The sequence below is a fragment of the Mustela nigripes genome, chromosome 2, assembly GCF_022355385.1.
Source record: "Mustela nigripes isolate SB6536 chromosome 2, MUSNIG.SB6536, whole genome shotgun sequence".
NCBI lineage: Eukaryota > Metazoa > Chordata > Mammalia > Carnivora > Mustelidae > Mustela > Mustela nigripes.
The window spans coordinates 62,666,925-62,688,109 of NC_081558.1; the positions used below are offsets into that span (position 1 = coordinate 62,666,925).

Genomic DNA, 21,185 nt, shown 5'->3' on the forward strand with positions numbered 1-21,185 from the left:
TGACTCATGTGTTTAAAGGATGGCTTCAGTTGGGGGCTGTTAATGCCTCAACAATGAGGCCTCCTAGGGCCCGACAACAGGATCAAGTGTGTTCTCTTTCCCCTCCGAGGACAGGGCTTGGTTCAGGCCACATTCTCACTGTGCCTCTGATGAGACAAGTAAATAAACCACATGGCTAAAAATAGAGCCATGAACAGAGGCAAATCTATGCTAATTTGCAAATATAATCCACTGATGCCTCCTGTCTGAAGAACATGAGGGAAACCGCCCAGAGCGCGGGAACCCAGAGGCTCACTCTAGGGTCTAGCAGCTGGGGAGCTACTGCAGAATGGCTCCTTCTGTGGCGTATTAACACTTCTGCCTCTAGCCAAGGCCAGGACCCAGAGGCACTCGAAAAGTGAAAAATGAGAAACACTGAACCCCCCAGAAACCTCAGCTTGCATTTGGGGCAGGGGTTCAGCGGGTCCTCATTTGATCTAAACTAATTGTGCAAATCCTTTTTCCGCTATCAAAGAGGTATGTATGTGCTCTGTTTTCTGAAGCCAGAAACAGGAACTGAGTTCTCATTTTTCCAGGCCTGGGCTTGGGCTGAAAACCGCCCAGGCTGTGTCGGGACCCTAGAGCCCGCAGCCCCGCCTTCCGACACCGGGGGCGCTGAGCGACTGTGGACTTCACCAGGAACAAGCTGTGTCCCGCTGTGATTGTTCCCTGCCCACCGCCACTGACTCTGCAGAAGGGGTTAACAGAAACGTGCAAGGCCAAAGTCAGCTGTGTCTCTAATCAGAATGGCGAGCCTTTCTGCAAGGCCACCAGGGCGTTGGGATACATCTGGCTATAAGCTCTGGCCCAGCAGCAATTGGCTGAGATTTGAACCCCAGGAATCCTGGCCCTCTGGAGGGGTAGGTGTTGGAGAAAGAGCCACATAAAGGTGTACAGGGTGCTCAAAGACATTCTGGGGCTTAGCCTTGTCATCAAACCTCTCCCGTCACCCAGCAGGTATGTGGGTAGCTGGGAAAGAGGGAAAACAAGGTGGGAGGAGGGCACAAGCCACAACTAAAAGCTAAAACTTTGTCTGCATTTCAAGGCTGGGAAGAAGGGGTACGGGAAAGGCCACAGACTCCTGGCTACCTGTGCATATACAAGAAAAACACAGCATTCCCCCACCCCCCCCAACTCCCCCTGGGGTGTTTTGGCGACCCAGGACCAGCTGCTCACCCAGTGATGGACGAGTCCACTTCGTGCATCAGTGGCACCATCAGCGTGAGGGTGTTGTCATGCAGGGACTCAGAACGTTCCACGTTGCCACTGCATGGGAAGAGAGTGATGAGCGCTGGTAAGTGCTCGCTCCCGGGGAGCAGGCTTCCTTGTTCTGGGTTAGACCTCGACCTGTCACTCTCCAAGGGCTGGCCATGCACCTGATGTCCCCTCGGGTCTGTTTCTGGTCCCCGTGCAGAGGAACGGTGGGCCTGTTGTTTCAATTGTGATCCCTTCCCAAAGATCTGAGTACAAGTGGTGTGCTGGGGAGGTGACCCAGGAGACACCAGCAGGGAGTGGAGAAGAGACAGGGAAGGGAATGAAGGCAGAAAAGGCAGGTAATCCAGGAGGTCAGTGCTGTGGACAAGTAGGTTTGGACTGGCTGGGGATATCTGGGAGGCAGCGTGGAACACACACCGAGGTCTTCCCATGGAAGGTGGAGCTTTATCCATGACTCCTGAGATCTGCTGCAGGGGTGGGGTGGGTGGCAGGGAACAGGAATTTTCTGGCACCTGTGCTATGCGCCCGAGTGAGTGGGCTGCGGCTCGAGAAAGCCTCAGCAGAGTGGTCCTGGGAGACAGAAGCTGTCTGGTGGGTGCAGGGAAAGGCGAGTGCTGAATGGTTATGGCTGGGCACCGACAGCATGTGCCACTTCTAGAAATGTTTGTTCCATGAAGAACGGACCAGCAAGGTTAGGGCACAGCAGCTAGGAAGGGGTTTGCTGGACTTGAGCCGCCATTTCCCACGGAGAGGCATGACCTGCCCTCCTTGGACAGCCAACGAAGCCTGGGAGAGGAGCCCTGGCCAGTCCCGTCATGATAAAGACCACGGGAGCTCCCCTATAGACTTCTGGCTGTAGCACATCCATCCACAACAGGCATCCCCCTTGGAGTGAGAAAGCAGGGAATGGGGACAGTGGTGGTCTCTCTGGAAAGGGCAGCGCAAGGAAGCTGACACAGTTGGGTGGCTGCTTTGGGCCAGGCATACTGCACAGCATGATCTCACCGGGTCCTCCGAGGAACCCTAGAAGGGTGGGGGACTGCCTGCCTCGGACAGGTAAGGAGCAGCTCGGAGAGATTAGGGAACTTGCCCAAGGATCCACAGCAAACCAGGTCAGCCAGACTCCCAAACCAGGGCTCTGATAGCAGATTTGGAAGGTTGTGGGTAGGGAGTGGGGGAGGGGAGAGGAAGAAGAGGAGTAAAGGGAGAAGACCTAGTTTCCTTTTACTATTTTGTTACATTTCCAAGATGATTGTGATTATTTTTCTGTGGAAGTACCACCTTAAAAACAGGCAGGGCCGTTGGGTGCAAGCTGCCAGGGCCAGCACTTCTAGCTGGTTCTACCACATGGCATGTATGTGGGATCCCAGCTGGAAGCCAAGTGCATCCTCCAGGGGTGGAATGTAGGGACCCCAAGACCCACTGAAGTTTGGGCACAGTTCACTGGCCCACTCCCCCCGCGACATTCCCTGACCCCTTGCAGAGTTCCTGCCTGCTCCCTGCCCTCCCCCACTGCCTCCACTGTCTTCCTCTCCCACCAGCAAGAGCTAAATGCAACAATACTTAAAGGGAAGCTCACATCCCCTCTTCTTTCTCCTATTGTTCTGAAACAATGGTGCTCTGTGACTCTGACCCCTGACTCCTCATCTGTCTTCTGCTAATGGGGTGACATCCATCACTCAGAGGGCAGTGTGCAGAAGCAGCAGGGTCGGGTGCCCACCTGGCCTGATCCCCTTGCCCTTCCTTTCCCAGGGGGCTAATAAAAGCCTTAGAATCACCGCCAGAGGCAGATCAGATGTGATGTGGAATGGATGGGACTGGGACCGGTAACGCCCTGGCCTGCAACCCAAACTCCCCCCAACCACGCATCCTGCCAGTAATGGGATCCTGATGGATGCGCCACCCCTTGCCCTGCCATTTGTCCAGCCACCTGTGGCTGCTGGCAGCTCAGGCCCGACAGTCTCATCTGTCATCGGGGAACTGCTCCAGACCGACTGGAGCTGAAAAGTTGAGATAGAGAGGCCAAACATCAAAAGGCTTGCAGCCACTCCACGAGCTCGTGACTTGGGATGCGTTCCCATGGTCTGCAAAGCCAGGCTGCTGAGAGAGCTCTGGAGGACTGTTTAGGCTCAACTTTACGTCCTCCTAAATCTGCAAGTCGGCAGGAGAGCTTCAAAGGGTGGTGATGGGGAGGACAGAACGATTGATATTTTAACGGAGGCTTTCAAGATAAGGGGCTTTAAGGATCTTTCTGCCGGAGCAGGGAGTCAAGTGCTGGGACCCGCCCTCTGGGGTGGTAAGACTGTTTTCACCAACATCTGGGAAGAAATGAGTGCCTGCGATATTCTGCGGCATGTTTAACATATAATACGCCGGTGATTCCAACGTTAGAAGATTCTGCTAATTATTTCAGCTGCCAATACTAGGCGTGCCCTGATGCAATGGAGCACTCACTCTTTGTGCCCATGAGGGGATGTTCTTGATTTTAGGAAGCAATTAGCATTTTCTTATTGCCCAGCATTGCATCGGATAAATTGCACATGCTTCGTAGAAGTCTGCTGAGTGGAAATGTGGCCCATATAGAGCCAGGGGCTCCAGATGGGTGTCTCAGCCTTGGCTGCTTACTAGAATCAGTGGATGAGATGATCTCACAGTCCTAACGCTGAAGTCTCAGCCCAGACTGATAGATCTGAGCCTGTGAGTGATGGACCAGGGATCGGTGGTGTTTAAAGCCCCTCTCCCCCGTGACTCCCAGGGGCACCCCTGGCATCTAAGGACAGGTGATTCTGACAGTGCTCCCACGGTGATGGTGTTGGCCCCTTCTTCTCTGGCACCACTGATTAGCCCTGGGTGGGGTTGGGAGGCAGGCGGAGTTTCCGCTCTTTGACAAGGAAGTCCCTTTCATGTCATTTATTTCCCGCCCCAGTGTTCCTTCCCAGGAATATGCAGGTGGAGAGGAACCACTAATGGGTTTGTCCAACCACCAGGAGTTTTCAGTGGGTCCAAGAAACAGCAGGAGAATTAGGAATTTCCAGGTTTGATTGGCCACGGGACTCCCTTTCTGAAATCCAATAAGCTCTGTGGGCAAACTGTTGCATGCCCCAGTTCCCTCTTTGAAGACTTTCTGCCTCTGGAATGTAGTGCAGACTCTCTGAGGCCACGTGGGCTTTCTGCGGCCCAGCCCAATGTCCTCTGTCCACGCATCTGCCGCCGCCCTGTCTGCTTCCCACAGAGATGGCTCACGAGTCCCTCGCTCCCCACAGTGCCCACCACCCATCTGGCTGTCACATACTCGGCACTGGGCCTCTGTGTCTTCAGCCTGAAAACAGACCCCTCTGTTTAGGTGCCGTCTCCCCAGGGAGGCCCTTCCGGATTCTGGTAATGGGAACCAAGTCCACCTTCCCTACGCTTTGTACATAATTTCTATTAGATCCCAGTCATGTTTTTTATGTGAACGTGAACTATGGGATCGTGAAACAGGTTGAATAAGAAATCACCAAGCCCCACACGATTTCAAGACTTGCAAGCCTAGCCAAATACGATCTGTGATGAAATGCTGGCACTCCACAGCGGGCTGCCCTTGCCCCACTAGAAGGCCGTGCAGGATTTCTGGGCTTTCTGGGCTGTACTTGAAGTCACGGCTATTGTTATTTACCCCGACTTTTTACACATGCTTAGTGCATGTTTAGAAGTCCAGCCAGGGCTGAATTAAAGGCCACAAAGCCATCACCTCTGGAGTGGAAGTTGGAAGCAACCACACAGGGTAAAGAAGGCCAACGCACACTGTGATGTGCTGTGCTCTTATTTTTAGGAGACAGAACATTCTCCAAAATATTTGTGATAATGCTAAAAAAAAAAAAAGAGGAAAGAAAGAAAAATACAGAAAACAACACTGAAGCCAAAATATGTGATTGTGGTTGTGGACTGAGGGGCTCTGGTAATGTATGCTTCCAGCATCACAGTCATTCCCAAGGGAAAGGGAATCTTGATTCCATGAGCTTTAAATAACGTCGAGACTGAGGAAGGCCTCAAATGAAAACAAAATTAAAAAGCAGTGGGAGAAGAAACCAGAGCTGCTTTGTGTCCACCTCCCACAGATACGGCTGCTGGCCACTGTCCTGTTGTACTTGTTGGGGACTGACCTGAGCATCCCTGATGTCCAGCGGAGAGGGGATACCTGAGGGCAAAGCTGTTAGTGAGAGGCCAGAACGGACCACAGAAAATGGAAAGATGCAGGGTTTGGGAAGAATTTCAGTCCAAGATGCTGGGGAATTGGTGTTTTTGTGAAAATTCAAGCATCACTCTCAGGGGGTGAGTATGAAGTATGTTCGTCCAGGTCCACATTCTGGCTGAGGTGTAAGGGAGGCCAGATCCAGAGGAAAGCACCAGAGCAGGATTTACTATGGCTTGGGGCAAAAATCTGAGGTGTCATATCAAGGGTGTAATGGAGTCGAGAAAGGAGGATTTCTGGAGAAGCAGCTTTGAGATCGAGAAGTGCTTGGTGGGGGGGGGGTGCATGGGGGAGTGTGTCTGCCCTTTAAGGCACATTTCAGGGCACCTTGTTCAGCATGGGGGCGCAGGGGCTGCCCAGGGAATGTAGGGGAAAGCTGCTAGGTTCCTCTTTCTTGGCACAGTGGGAGAGAAGGGGCCATGCAAGAATCTGGCATTTCCAGAGACCGCCAGGGCAGAGGCTACCGGGTGGGGCCTACATGTTGAAAGCCAGGGTGAGGTCACCTTTGGTCCTGTCCCTGAGGGCACGGTCTCAGCAGCAGAAGCTGAAGGGGTGTCTGGTTGGCGAGAGGCTGAAGTTGGAGGCAGACTGAGGGACTCACAGGTGAGAAAGCCCCCCCAGCTGAGGGCTGGCTATCCAAAGGCAAGAATCAGCTTGGAATACCCACACAGCCTGGGGAGTGCCCCTACCTGTTAAGGAATGAGCCCCGTTTCTATTTCACTCACACCTCCCACATGCCCTGCTGTGAGCCTGGGGGTGCTTGGGACTCTCCAGGGGAAGGGGGGGGTTGCAGCAGAGCGATGCTGGAGGAAAGCAAGACCGTTCCTGAGAGTGAAGCAGGTTTCCCTTCTGCAGCTTGCTCTCACCGAGGGGAGAAAGCCTTTACCATCCTCTCCCTCCCAGTAAGACAGGGAAAAAACTAACCCCACCCAAGTGGGCTTAAAGAGAATACAGGGTACAAAGAAGATTCTTTGTGATTGCAGGATGAATCTGCATGCTCCTGGCTCCTGCTAAGGTTCTACCTCATTGGCTCATTTTCTGAAATCCCCCTGCCCCCAGCACACTAGCTCCCCAACTTCTGCTTTGCCAATGTCTGACACAGTGCCTGGCTTGTGGGAAGGGCTCAGGCATTTGCAGACTGAAGGAGCGAAGCATGCCTGCCCTGGGCTAGGTTGTCTCTCCTCCCCTGTAGGAAGCTGGGTATCTGCCTCCATCTCTAGACTGAAGCCTTCTTGAGATAGTCTGGGATGCCAGACTCACTCTCTCGTCCATCCACGAGCCCTCTCAGCCCTGGCCTTGTCCTTTCCCCATGGTCCCCACCTGCTGATCGTGCAGGGGGGTGAGCAGAATGGTCCAAGGCATGACTCCCTGCTCCATGTGGGGGCCAGACACAGCTGAGCTGGTGCCCCTCCTATTCTGCGCAGCTCAGCGCACTGATGGGCTGGCCCCAATGCAGCTCATCTGGAGAGTCTGGGAAATGGTGTTCTTTCTAATTGTAACATGGGATGAGGAGCTCCTTCTCAGCTCCTGAGGGCATTCTCCTCCTCAAAGGAAGGCTGGGGTCGAGAACCCTCATTTCAAGGGGGGCTTTAGTTCCATAAAGCCGAGCCTGTGGCTTCACTCTGTACCCCAGATCCTGAGGGTCTTTAGGTCTGAACCTTATTTCAACCTCGTGACTCCACTGAGCACCCCTGCCTGGTCGACTTTCGGTGCCTGATTCCACTGCTTGCCCACCTAGGGTCTGGCATTCTGGGTTCCTGACCTCTATTCTAGCCATGCAGTTCCTCGTTTTGTTTTCTCATCATTTCTGGTGGACCTTGCCTGACCTTGGCCTTCAGGGTGTTTGGTTCAGATCTCCAGGCCACCTCTGGGATGGACTTAGGATTGTTGGCAAGAAATTTCCTTTGGAGGTTACGGTAACTACAGAGAAGACACGATAACTGAATGCAATGCAGGATCCTTGACTGGATTCTGGACCCGTGACAAAGGGGTGGAAAAGTCATTGGGATGATTGGCACAATTGGAACATGGACTGTAGAAGAGATGATAGTATTGTGCCAGTGTCACATCTCCAGCATTTGTCACCTCTCCAGCATTTGCTAACTATACCGGTTATTGAAGAAAACAGTCTCATTTGTAGGAAATGCACACTGGGGTCCTTATGGGAAGGACGCATGATTTCTGCAACTTTCAGATGGTTGAGAAAAAAAAACTATCTGTAGAGAATGACAAGTAAATGGAGCCAAGTGCCAGCATGGGCTGCAGGAGAGTTCCTTAACTTATGCTTTGCAACAGTTCTGGTAAGTTTAAAATCCTCTCCAGATAAATCCAAATTACAAAAGTAGCCTTGGGTATCCAACCGACACCCTGATCAAAGTTTGTTTTTTCCTCTTCACCCACCTACCTACCTCTCCTTCCAACCCGATGTCAGCCAAGTGCTACCCAAATGGTGCTTCCAGGTACACATGGATTCTGGCTTGTAGAGACAGCTGACAGCCCCCAAAGCCCCATCGCGGCTCGAGGCCACACTGGAGCCAGAGGGGCAGGAGCACACTCCTGAGGGCAGAAGTCACCTTGCATGGTCCCCTGCCCTGATTCTCTGCCCACAAGGCTTCCAGGATAAGTCCTCTCTGGAGGAGCATGTCTTGGGGCCTCTGACAACAAGCTTGTCCCCACCCCCCTGGCCTGCTGTGCCCCCTCCCTGCATCCTGGAATGCAACCCACAGAGGAAGTTTGTGAACTACCCAACCACATGAACTTGGATCAGAAACCTCACCTCCCCTGGGCTGTCTCTCCTTGGCTGTAAAAGTCATTGCCTCTGGCCACATGATCCCCATCCCTCCCAGCTCCGTCCTCCCTGCTGGCTGCATCAGCAGAACGGGACAGACACCAGCCAGCGCTCTGGGGCTCTATCACTCCACTGTTTCTTCCTCCTCAGAATCCTGAGCATCATCAAAATGTGACCAGGGAACGTCCTCTCCTGTTCTCGTAAATCTTTATCTTCAGGAAAAAAAAAAAAGTGAATCTCCCCCTTACCTCTGAGCAGTAATGATGAAGCTAAGAACTTCCTCTTCCCCAGACAGGTGGCTTGTGTCAAAGATCATGCTGAATTCGTACTAGGGGAAAAGAAAGTGACATCCGGCCTCAGCGAGCATTCCCAACAGAAACACCACAGTCTCTGCAGTTTATGACCTCTGGAGCTCATCTGCATGGCAAGCTTTATTTTTTTATGAGTATCTTTCTGGCTGACAGGCCAGAGATAAAACTGTAGTAATAAAACCAAGCCTGGAGTGTGCTCTGGTGAGAGGCACACGGTCTTTTTTAGCAACTGAGGTCTTCTAGAAAGTGATATATTCGTCTCCTAGACCAGGACTTTTTAATTAATTAATTAATTAATTAATTAATTATATTTATTTTCTTATTAACCCAGCCTTTCTAAGTTTCATTCCCTCACCATTTTCCCAATGTTTGCCACACCTATGTACCATATCACCTGTATCACTTATTGTGTACTTTCATTACTGCTCTTTTTATTTAAAGACTACTTTATTTTTTTAGTCTTATTTTATTTAAATTCAATTAATTAACATATAGTGTATTATTAGTTTCAGAGGTAGAGTTCAGTGATTTGTCAGTGGTACAGAACAGCCAGTGCTTGTTACATCACGTGCCCTCCTTGCTGCCCATTACCCCATGACCCCATCCCCGCACCCACCTCCCCTCTACCAACCCTCAGTTTGTTTCTTGTAGTTAAGAGTCCCTTATGGTTTGTCTCCCTCTCTTTTTCTTATTTTATTTTTCCTCTTTTTCTCTATGATTCTGTTTTGTTTCTTAAATTCCACATGACTGAAATCCTGTAATTGTCTTTCTCTGACTGACCTATTTCACTTAACACAATGCCCTCTACTTCCATCCACATTTCTGCAAATGGCAAGATTACTTTTTTGATGGCTGCATAGTATTCCACCGTGTATATATACATCTTCTTTATCCATTAACCTACTGATGGGCATCTGGGCTCTTTCCATAGTTCGGCTATTGTGGACTTTGGTACTGGGGCGCACATGCCGTGCCACTTCAGATCACTATGCTTGTATCTTTCAGGTAAATACCCGGTAGTGCAATTGATGGGTCGTAGGGTGGCTCTATTTTCAACTTTCTGGGGCACTTCCATGCTGTTTTCCAGAGTGGCTGCACTTTAGAAAGTTTCTGCACTTTCTATAAGTGGCTGCACTTTAGAAAATTTCTACCATGATCAGAGATGGGAATCAGGATCACTTACCAGTAAGAGAAGGTTGCCACAAAAATAAATGAAAACAAAGCATTGGGGCATTCTGTGGCCTGCTGAGGGCTCTGAGCCTAAGGGCTACTTTATTTTGGCAAGAGGGAGATTAGCAAGAGGTAGGGAGGTGTTAAGGACAGGGGAGACTTTCTCCTGCATGGAATCAGGGAAAAGGAGTGTTGAACAGGTAATAACTGTTCCGCTGTTAGAGGCAATGTCCATGTTTGCAGTGTCCATGTTTGGTCTACAACCACCGCAGGCATTCCCCGTGGTGAGCATCCCATGGCTTGGGGAAGGCTGCCCTGAGCAAATGGTTTTTGCCATGTACTTGTTGGGTATGTGTGGGGATGTGGGAGGGACCCCCAGGTAAGGGTTACAGATCCCGGCGCGGCCCACAAACTGAGTATGTGATCTTGGCCAAGACATGCACTCTCTTTACCTTTCAATAAAAATTAGAGGATGGACAAAATGGTTCTTGAGTTCCATCAAGCTCTGAGAGTCTATAATCATTTAATGTCAAAGTATCTGGGTTCCTTAGTGACTAATGCTAGGCACTGGTCTACCTTCGCAACCCTGGATTCAACTGTACTAAATGCTGCCTGAGAGTAATGAACACGGACCCATCAAATACAGTGGGCAGTGGACATCCCTCTAGAGACAGAAAGTTCTGTAGCAGGGGGTCTGTTCAGTTGCTAGCGTGGGTGGGGACATGGAGACAGGATGGGAACCAGAGCTGGAGGACACAAAGGAAGGGGAAGTCAAGGGTCTTGTCCCAGCATAGAGTCAGAACTGGCAGGAGATCTGAATTAAACACTCTAAAGACCCAGGTGAGGTGAGAAGCCAAAAACAGAGAAGGGGGGTGCCTGGGAGAAGGGAAGGCCAGAGACGGGGCAGGCTGTCATGACAGACAGGGACAGATGGTCCCCGAGTAAGCTGACAGTGCAGTCATGAGGCTTAACAGGCGGGCTGCAGCCTGACTGAGCCCCAGGGGCCGAGACACAGGGGAGGGCAAGCCAGGGGGCGGACAGGTGTGGTCCCTGGCCCTGCTAGGTCACTCGGGCTCTCTCCAGGGACTCACCCCTAGGCCTCCGAACTCCAGCTTTCGTGTTGCTCCAGTCTGAGCCTCTGTATGTGGGAGGAAGGTAGTGGCATTACCGAGCTGGGAAAAAATCCAACCTTCCAACGTTCCTACTTCTGTCGGTTCCATGACTATTTTGAGAGTTAGTGAATTTTGACAAAATTTAATGCTCCAGAATTCAACACGGCTTTGTTTTCCCTGTACTCGTTTTTATGACTACCCTCCCTTTATGGTAAGTGGTCCTGGATCCGTACATCAAAGTGATAAAGTTTTCCTTTTAAAATAACCTTTAAGCTAAAACTAGCATGCCCCACCTTAGGTTTGATTTGGGATGTTGGCTGGATTTTACCAATGAAATGGCAACTGTTAACATTTTTTAGTTAAGTCAGTTTTCGGTTGCTGAAAAGATTTCATTTAAACACGTATAACTGAAGTGCCATGTAACATTTCTACAGGCAATAATGTCCAGGGTTCAGGGACATTGCAGGGTTCCTAAAAGGTTTTGGAATCACAGATGTAAGAGCCATTGTCATTTGGAGCAGGAGTCTTCAATGGAGCTGAGGGGTTTGAGTGATTTGCTAGGAAATCAGCAAATCTTCTTTCTCCCTTGAACATTCTCACAACTGGCTTACAAAACAGCCACAAGGTACTGGGACCAAAATGCCTTGGAGATTAAAACAAGTTGATTCTGTGACATAGGCAGGAGAGGAGGATTAAACTTTCTTATTTTTTTTTTTAGGGAGGAAAAAGTTAGACAAAGGAATATAAAATTTCCTTCAAATAATAGCAAGAAAAATAGCTTTCATTTCAAAGGCTGACCTGATCTTTTAGATTCTCATTTTGCTTCCAACAATCACATCTTCTATGTATCTTTGCATATCCTTATAATACTGGCACATACCAGAATGTTCCATGAATGTTTGAGTATGCTGGACCATATTATTATTTGAGCTTAGAAAATTTGGCTCCATATAAATACCAAAGTGAGTCTAACTTCTTTTACTTGAGAAAAAGAAAAAGAAGTGTAATACCATTATTTATGTTTTAAGAATTTTAAGAGGTCTCTTCAGAAAATTGTGAGTGTCCAGGGGAGTGACAGTCAGAACTGTAGGTCACTAGCCCAGACCACATTTCTCCTATATTGTCACACTCACAGTGGGATGAAATGTCCCAGAGAAAGATTTTTAGGAAGGCCAACCAGATGGTGCTTGCTGAAGTACCAAGGCCATGGTGTGTCTCTCACATTTGGGATATGTCATGTAGATCAGAGAGGAAGAGCATGTGGGGAGGGCCCCTGTGGAGTAGAAGATCAAAACCCCAGCCCCACCCCTATAGGAGCTGGGCAGTGCCATGGCAAAGGCAGGGGTGGGTGTGGGGATGGGGGGGAACAGAGGAAGCCTGGGGGCTGGGGTACAGCTGACAGGGCAGGTGGCTGGTGGGAAGGGCTGGGACCCTGTTACGAAATAAGAGCCTTGTCTCTTCCCCTTACCTTTGATTTTGACCTCATGAAAGGAAATCCCACGCTGCATTTGAGGAAGTCTGATTCAAGCAGCTCACAGGAAATGCCCATTTCCTCCTGAAAGAGAAAAAGCACCAATGGATGGGCTGGCGGTGTGGAGACCAATGCGGGTAAGTGGCCTCCATGAGGCAAACTGAGACTTGAGCAGATGTGGTCCTTCTTTGGGGAGGTTCCCAGGCAATATCGCTGCTGGCTTGGGTGGGAGGGAGGCCTGCGACCAGGACAAGTCCTCAGTCCTTCTCTGGTAGCCCACCCTTCCCATGGGCTCGGTGCAAAGGCAGGCATCCAGAACATTCTTAACTAATGTTTCGGCTCTGAACCCTGCTGCTCTCCTGGTGAACTGCACCAGGCTGCATGTGAGCCGGATGCCTCCAAAATTTTGGGTTAAAGACAACCACGCCATCTTCCTGGACACTTTCTCCTAAGTCCACATTCTAATCCTGCCTTTCAAGATCTTGCTAGTTTAGGAAAGATAAACTCTAAGAAAATCACACCAAGGAAATACAGGGATTTTTTCTGCAGCCTGGGGTGGTAAGGGCTGAGCTGGTATGCCTTGCCCATGTACAGGGGCAAGGAGAGATCTCCTGGCACAGCCCACCAAGGCTGGACTCTATACACAGTGGCACAAGAAACCAGGATGGGGGTCATGGGGAACTGCTGTCTTCCTACTTAAACATATGGTCTACAACCAAGGTCAAAGGAGGCCAGAAGGCTCTTCTTAAGCCACAGGTTCCAAGTTATTGAAGCCAAATCAAGATTTCCAAGGGGAGACAGTATGTTGTGGATTTTGGAGGAGATGCCACAGACCTAGCACTTGCTGAATCTAGAAGCCAGGATGCCAAAGTTTGATAAGGTTGTGTGCCTCCCCCAAGGTCATTCCTGGTGGACTCTAAAGCCTGTCTCCCTCCCCATTCCATGACCCTAATTTTCTAGAGAGAAAGAGCATCTACATTCTCTTCTTTTTCTATTCTGTTTCCAGTCTACAAACACCCTTTACCTGGCTTCATTTCTGTACCTCTTTTAAGTTGTTTCCACTAGCAGGAATACTCTTCCTCAGTCTTCCTTCCAAGGCTTACTTCATGCACCTTGGCCCCAAATCCTCATGGATGCCAAGTTCACACACATAGTGGAAGCAGTACAGGATTCAGAATGGACCCTGAGCTTCTACGGGGTGACCGGGTCAGCATATCACCTACCATCATCAGTGAGAGGACACAGGTCTGAAGGATGTTAGTTCCTGTCCTTGAAGAGCTCACAACTTAGAAAGAAGAGACCTCCCAGCAGATAGACACATTTACATGGAAGTGGGAGGGGCTGCTCTTGGAACCTAGAGGACATGCTTCTGCAATTTCAATAAGGAAACCAGAGGGTAAGTTCTCAAATGCTGTCTCAGGACCTGCATGTCCCACAGATTGATCCTCATGATTCATTTGTGCGGGATTTATTCCCATCTCCTTCTTCCTGTTCCTCCTCGCAGAAGCAGTATCTACAACGGCCCAAGGAGAAGCTCCTTTAAATCCTAGTTAATCAGCCTGCGGGCATCAGAGGCACCGAGCCCAAGTTACATGAGTCCTCAACTCAGTTCTAAACTTTCTTTGTGAAGTTCCATGCCTCACTGGAAATCCCTTGCAAACCAGAAGACAGGTTTTCCATTCAAGTCAAAGGTCTACCTGTTTGTGAAGAAAAGATTTATTGCCTTGAAGACTTTTTTAAGGTTTTGTGTGGGTGTGAAGGAATGACTGCGACTTCAAAACTTTGCTCTGGAACCTGAGAGGACCTCAGTGTACTTGGCTTTGGCTTCAGACTTCAGTTGATTATTCCAGAACTGCTGAAGTCCATTCTTTTGGTTAATTCCAAAAATGCTAGAAAATAACATGTAAGCCAGGATTTATTGCTTTATTCTGAGTCTCTCTGCCACCCTACTCAGTCTACTAGAGATTGCAGAATTCTGGTTGGACCTTGGTAGGGGAAGGCAGAGAGAGCAAAAACCAGAGACCTCTCTAGGTTGGAGAGTGCTGGGTTGACGATCATGACTCACGAGCTCCTGGTGGTGCTATAGAAAGGAGCTCATGCATCACCCTTCTGCCGCCTGTCAGCACCAACATGGACCTCCTGGGGTTATTTATTTCTATACTCTGCTTTCCTACTACAGCTGTGAGGGGAGCAAACACTATGAGTGGATGGTTCTGTGCTTGTCCTACGACCCCTTTACCATATGGGTTCAACAGCCCCCAGCTGAAAGGAAGCCTCTTTGCCTGGGGGAGGGGGGTTTACAACACCCTCTCTTACAAGCATTCTGCAGCCTCGGATTGCATCCCTTTGCCTCCAGGTGAGACGGGCTCTGCTGTGCGGATTAGGTTCCAGAGCCCCCGTGGGATGAGGCTAAAGCAGCCTCCAGCTGACAGGACAATTGTTGGGTTCCTTCCTCTGCCCCCTTCTGCTCCCTTCACTCCCCCTTTTTTCCAGATCATTTCTCTAATAAACTGCTTGCACAGAAATCCCCATCTCAGGTTCTGCTTCTGGTGAACCTGACCTCACACAATGCTCTTTATAGCTGAGGCTCCAGGCCCTGGGAGCCACTGGGAAGGATGGGGCATTTGCTACCAGGTGAGGAAAGACAATGAAACGGAAACATGCATATGCCGGTAAAAATTTTAAAATTTCTACTAAACGAGAGAAAGCTCATCTAACTGTAGTTTATGAAGTCTGGGTAACCATGCACATCGGGGGAGCAATTTACCCCAAGCAGCATCAACATCCTCTTTGTTCGGGTTTCACATCAGGTCCAAGGCATAACTAAAAACCAGGCTTGTTATGGAGACATTTACACCCTTGGCAGGAGCCAGGCAGGCAACTTTGTAGGCACAGAGAGACCCAGGGAGGCTTCAAAATCGTGATCTATTGGGGGTTGCTTATTACTTCTGCCAGACATGTGCTGCCCAGCTGGAAGTATGTGGGAGAGGTTCCTGACATCAGGCATCTCCTTGGCTCTGCCTTTTCCATGTACCACTCGTTGTTTACCCTGACTTTAGGTTGGAGAACACAACTTTATCATTGTTGCCAGACATGCTGACTGAACTCTCAGCTGACTGGGAATACGGATTAGGGAGCAACAATTGTCCCTGATCACCAGACAGTGCAGACATCTGATTACCCAATTCCAATATGGTACAAATCTACTACAGAGGGAAATTGAGTCCTTGCTGCAAAAGCAGCAGACTTTCATGAAATCAATGAAAGTGATGATGGAAAACTGCTCAAGCCACAGAATGCAACTGATAAATCTGGATCTGGCTGAGTTAGATCAGTTAACTGATAAACACCCCTGGATGATAACACTTTAAGATGCTCCCGAAGATAAGGATTTAAATAAAAAAGATCAAGAGAAGCCCTTGGAAAAGTATGCCATTATAAAAATGACCTCTTGTGGGTGCCTGAATGGGTTAGTTGGTTGTTATCTGTTTTTGGCTCTGGTCAGGATCCCAGGGCCCTGGGATTGAGCCCAGTGTTGGGCTCCCTGCTCCCTCTGCCTGTAGCTCTGCCTGCTTGTGTTCTCTCTCTCTCTGACAAATAAAGAAATAAAATATTTTAAAAAAATAATAAAGATGCCAATAAAGCAAATAAGCTTTTTCCTTGGGTCTAAGGTGTCCTTGACATTGTAATTCCAATGTTACAAGAGCTGTTAAATGTAGGATAATGTAACCTTATTTCCATAATTTTTAGTTTCATTGTTCAAGTAAAGTCCCAATCAAATCTTAAAAAAAATTTTTTTCTTTTTACTATGAAAATTTGGATCATACTCTAAGAAGATTCACAGAACTGGCCTTTTTCCCGGTCCCGCTTTTCCTTAGCTAACAAGGCACTCCAATACCATAAAATGCTATCAGGACTTCTCCCCGGAGACTGAGTGATTCAATTTAAATGAAATTAATTTTTTTACCCGACACACATTACTCTTGGGATCAGGAAAACATCAATGAACGTTTTCTAGAACATGTGATGAAAAGCATGCCTGATTTAGGCAAGTTCACCTCTGTATCCTCAGTGCCTGGCACTGAGCCTGGCACTTAGTAGCTCCTGAGTTTGCACTTATTAAATGAATGGGCCTTGGCTGGTCGAGGATTCGGATGAAGGGACTGGGAGAAGAAGCTATTTGCTGGTCTGCCTGGCACGGGAGATGCTTGCCTTGGCAAAGTCCCCCTCTTTTCCAGACATACCTCAGCTCTCCCAGGCCCGGGAGTGTGGCCAGGGGAGCCAAGCCCTAGCCCTGTTCTTAACGTGCAGTGGTTGGCAAGAAGACTCAGATAATGAAGTTAGGGAGCCCCCTTGGCCTTTGGACTCCTTCCTCCCAATCCCACAGCTTTTGCTTTCATTCTGGAGTGTGCTTCATTTGACCACCAACACGGTGCTCTTTGGGAGCACCAAATCTGCAAAGTCTGGCAAGGGCTCAGCGCCAGGGAAAGTTTAAAATTTGACTTCTTGTTTTCTAGTTTCCCCATGGGTTTGTGAAACTGAAGGGGACATGCATGTCCCCATGTCTAGCAATGTCATGTTCATCTAAGACCCGCTTCCTTCATCTAGCACTAGAGGTATGGCCCTTAGGAGCTGGTAAGAGAAGCCTCCATGTTAACATGGTGAATACAGAATTCAGGGAAATTCTGGAAGCACTTTATCCCAATTCTCTAATCAACTGGGTGAGCAGGGGTCCCCAATAAGTTGGCCCAGTGAGTTAACAGAAAGAGATTTCATTCCCAGGAAAGACTTTATTGGCCCCACTCAACCATCAGTCAGCTTGAGCCTCACCGGAAAAAACAGTCCTATTCCTGGAGGGGAATCCTTTGGGACAGGGTACATGAAATTCCTGCTCGAGAAGAAAACCACAAGGGCTTACAGCATACAAAGTGCACGAATTAGTGTCCCAGCTTTAAATACTGGCTCAGGTCTGCAATGGCTATGTGTCATCAGACCAGTTAACTGTCCTTTCCTTAAGGTTCCATTTCCTTACCTGTCAAATGATGTCATAACACCTGCCTTCTAGGACTTCAGCTAGTGCTAGTGGCTATAAGGATGGAATACACAGACGGTCCCTATTCGGTAATGGCTCACTACGTGCCAGGTAGTTGTCTGGGTGGTAGCTTCCCTTTTGATGCCATTTTCCAAGGAGGAAACTAGAACACAAAGTAACTGTGTCAACTGCCCAAGGGTTCTTAGCTGGCAATGGGGCTTGGGGTGGGATACCAAACAGGGAGCAGACAGGATCCCCTTTTCCCTCTCCCTGCCAAAGAATCCATGGAAACTAAGCCATGGGGGGGAAAGGTGGGGAACATTGCTCAATGAACCAAGAGTAGCCTTTAAGGAACCTGGAACATATGGGGACTTTAATACAGATGCCCATATAGCTGATGGCCTGGCAAGGCTGGGTCAGTGGTGACAGACCTCCTGTCAGATAGGAGCTGGCATCTGAGCAGTCCAAGGGAACCAGAGATGATCACCTACACACACCAGGGATTTGGAGGCATCAAGCAAAGAAGGTGCTACAAGCAAGTTCCTTTCTTAAATTTTATCAAAACCCCATTTGGAAGCCAAGGCCCAGGATATGCTGCATTTATTCTTTCCATGCTAAAAAAGGTGAAGCAACCAGGAACTACAGTCAGGACAAATGTTTGAGACACATGAGCCACAGAACTGTTAGAGTGAAATTCCCCTGTGATGCAGAGTATCAGAATTTGGTGAGCACCCTTTAAGTTGCTCTGAACCAATTACGGGTGGGCATGCGGAGGACAACTGTCACAGAAAGAACAGCTCTCCGAGCAAAGGGGAGCTGGGCTAGTCTTCTCCCCAACCGTCCTTGTGGCCCTTAGAAAAAAGTGCTCTGAAAGCTATAAATGGAGTAAAAAGATTACATTTTAAAAGCCAGTATGAATTAGAAATGAGCTGAATAAACTCATTCCTGTAACATTCCTTTCTTTGTGCATTACATCAACCCTGTTTAGAACTAATCTCTAAATTTTCCCAAAGGGCAGACAAATAAAATCACCTCCCCCAGTGCTGGTGATTGCTCCCTTCGGGACCACAGGGATCCGAACTTGAGCATATAAACAAAAACCACTAAAAAGAAATCAACCAGCTCTCACTGGAAAGCCCAAAGTGAAGAGACCTTCCCTTCTAAGTACCTTCTAAGGCTGAAGAAGAAGTTCTTTGATTTTCACCTAGGAAGTCAGTCCTCCTGTTAAATAGAGGCAACGTCTTATACTTAGATCTTTTTGAACATGGTTTCTATTCTTAGATAAATATAAATATAAATATAAATATAAAATTCTATCTCACAAATCAAATTATTTTGATTTTCTAGTGCTCTTTTCCTTTTCCCTACAGGCTGACTGGAAAATCAACAAGGCGGAGAGCTCTCCTGAAAGGACAGGAAAGAATTTAACATCATGGCATAAAAACAATGAGTGGTTTGGATGAAAAGGTTTTGTAGGAGTCAAGTGTTTGAGGGGTACTTATTAAAATCCTGGCCAGGAACCTCGATGAGAAATGTACTCACAGTGAAGACTTGTCTCTTGCCTACAAACTCACTTGCACTCCTGCCCACTCAAAACTGATTTTCAAAGGGTTTTGTTGCTAAGGGCCTGGCTATTCAGAGGGTGGTCCTCTGACCTACAGCACCAGCCTCACTTGGGAGAAAGCTAGAAATGCAGATTCTCAGGTCCCATCCTAGACCTGCTGAATTAGAGTCTGTATTTGAACAAGACGCCCAGGTCGCCTCTGTGCTCATGACTGTTTCAGAAGCACTTCTCTATGACACAGCCCACCCGCTTGGGAAACAAGATATCAGCCCATGGAGACTGCCTTCCTTATGCTCTTGGCCCCCTGGGAAAAGAGGGACATGGCCAGTGCTATTTGAGGACTACTGTGTGTGAGGACACACTTTTCTGGAGTTGGGGATCTGCCCCTTCACATGTCCCTTATCTAGGTTCCCCTGAAAGCAGACTCTGGGACAAGGAGGTGACCACAGGGTGCTCCATGAAGAAATGGGTAGGTGTGCCACCAGTGGGTCAGAAAGTTAGGGCCGCTATCTTTCCATATCCCCCTGTCCTTGGTTGAGTTGTTCCAGAAATACTGACAGTCTTGGGCTTCCAGTCCCTCATTGTTTGACTGCAGGGCACACCTGTAGCCAAGAAAGCCCTGGGCAGAGAGACACAGGAAGCCTCGCCTGCAGAGGAACTGGTGGTTTCCAAGGTGGGTGGAGGGGATATAAAATGACATGGACAGTAGACCCCTGACCTCTCCCCTCTCCACAAGCAGTTGGGGTGGGGAACTGTTGACCTGGGGCAAAGGCAGCAACTGATGAACTTGCCTTGGCCATGGACAAAGAGACAGGGCCTCAGAGAGGACCTCTCCCTGAGGACCATGTCTCCAGGTAGCATGCAGGGGCCTCATGGAGGCCTGTCTCTGGGGGCTGCCGCCCCCTCATTTCTTCCCTCGGGTTGGTACATCAGCTTAGCTACCTTTGGACACATTCAGGACTCTCTTTAAAGAATAGGCATCTTCTTCTTCTTCTTCTTTTTTTTAAAGATTTATTTATTTGACAGACAGGAGATCACAAGTGGGCAGAGAGAGAGAAGGAAGCAGGCTCCCTGCTGAGCAGAGAGCTTGACTTGGGGCTCGATCCCAGGACCCTGGGACCATGACCTGAGCCGAAGGCAGAGGGTTAACCCACTGAGACACCCAGGAGCCCCTAGGCGGCATCTTTTAGAAGATCCCTCCCTCCCTCCCTCCTTTTTCTTTCCTTGCTGCCACAACACTCCAGGTCTAACCTCCTCCCACCCAGGTTGGCACAGAACGCCCCCTTAGAGGATGCTCTCCACAGGTCCCTAGTCTGTTCTACAAGCTACTTCAGGTGAATCTTAACACACTCCTTAGTTTGCATTTACTTAAAGCCCTTCAGAGGTCATTACCAACCAACACCAATCACTGATTTCTAACTGGAGTGTGCACTGGAGCCAGGTGGGGCCAGAGACCCCATGCACAACTGTGTGGGCTGTGGGCTGTTTCCTGCACAAGAGACTTGGCTGAGGGGGAGAGGGGCTGAACTCTAGCCCAGGCTGCTCTTCCCAAGTCCTGCTCCCGGCTCTGGTGGCTGGGGACCACCAGAGCGGGCACTTCTCCCTGATACTTATGATGGCGCTAGAAAGACGATTTCTGTGTGCAACGCTTTCTACAAAAGACCCAGATGGAAGCCCTGCCCTAGACCCACTGAATCACATAGCACACAGCTGGGCAAGCATTTACTGAAAGCTCCTTCAGTGGTTCCAACATGCACTCAAGTTAAGGGCCCTCCAAGGTTAGACTGCGTCCCGATCCTTGTTACAGATGCCAACTGCAGGCCCTGCTCTCCAGAGTGGGATTCTTAGGAGCAGAAGCAGGGTCAGAAGATCTGGATTTTGAATCATCTGGAGCAAGTGTTCCATGTCAGCTTCTGAAACACTGACCCCCAAGGGCGAGGACAGCCACTGCCCTTTTGGAGGTGAAGAGATTGAGAGCTAGCCTGAAGGAAAAAAAAGTGCCTTCCCTGGGTTCCAACTCCCGTGAGGACAGGACACCCGTCATTATGCCCTCCCCTGTCCTGGATGGGAGCCTCACAGACTGGTGCCCTGCCCCCATGCCCTCAGGGCCATGACAAAGAGAGAAGAACTGGAGAGATGGTGGCCGGCTCCCCACCGGGAGCCTACCTCCTGCTGCTCCTGAGGAAGCCCATCTATTCATTGAACAAGTGTTTTTTATTTTGCCTCAAATGGGAAACAGCTCCTATAGAGTA

At 49.2% G+C, this 21,185-nt stretch overlaps 1 protein-coding gene across 4 annotated transcripts in view; it reads right to left on the reverse strand.

Annotated features, from left to right (window-relative positions):
- The window catches only part of ITGA9 (integrin subunit alpha 9), a 326,717-nt gene that overhangs the window by 68,089 nt on the left and 237,443 nt on the right, over nt 1–21,185 (reverse strand). For all 4 annotated transcript variants that reach the window (XM_059390569.1, XM_059390567.1, XM_059390568.1 and 1 more), the window contains 3 exons: nt 12,335–12,421; nt 8,522–8,601; nt 1,216–1,305 (listed from right to left, as the gene is read on the reverse strand). In XM_059390569.1, coding sequence (XP_059246552.1) covers nt 1,216–1,305; nt 8,522–8,601; nt 12,335–12,421 — 257 coding nt within the window. The remainder of the gene's footprint in view (nt 1–1,215; nt 1,306–8,521; nt 8,602–12,334; nt 12,422–21,185) is intronic.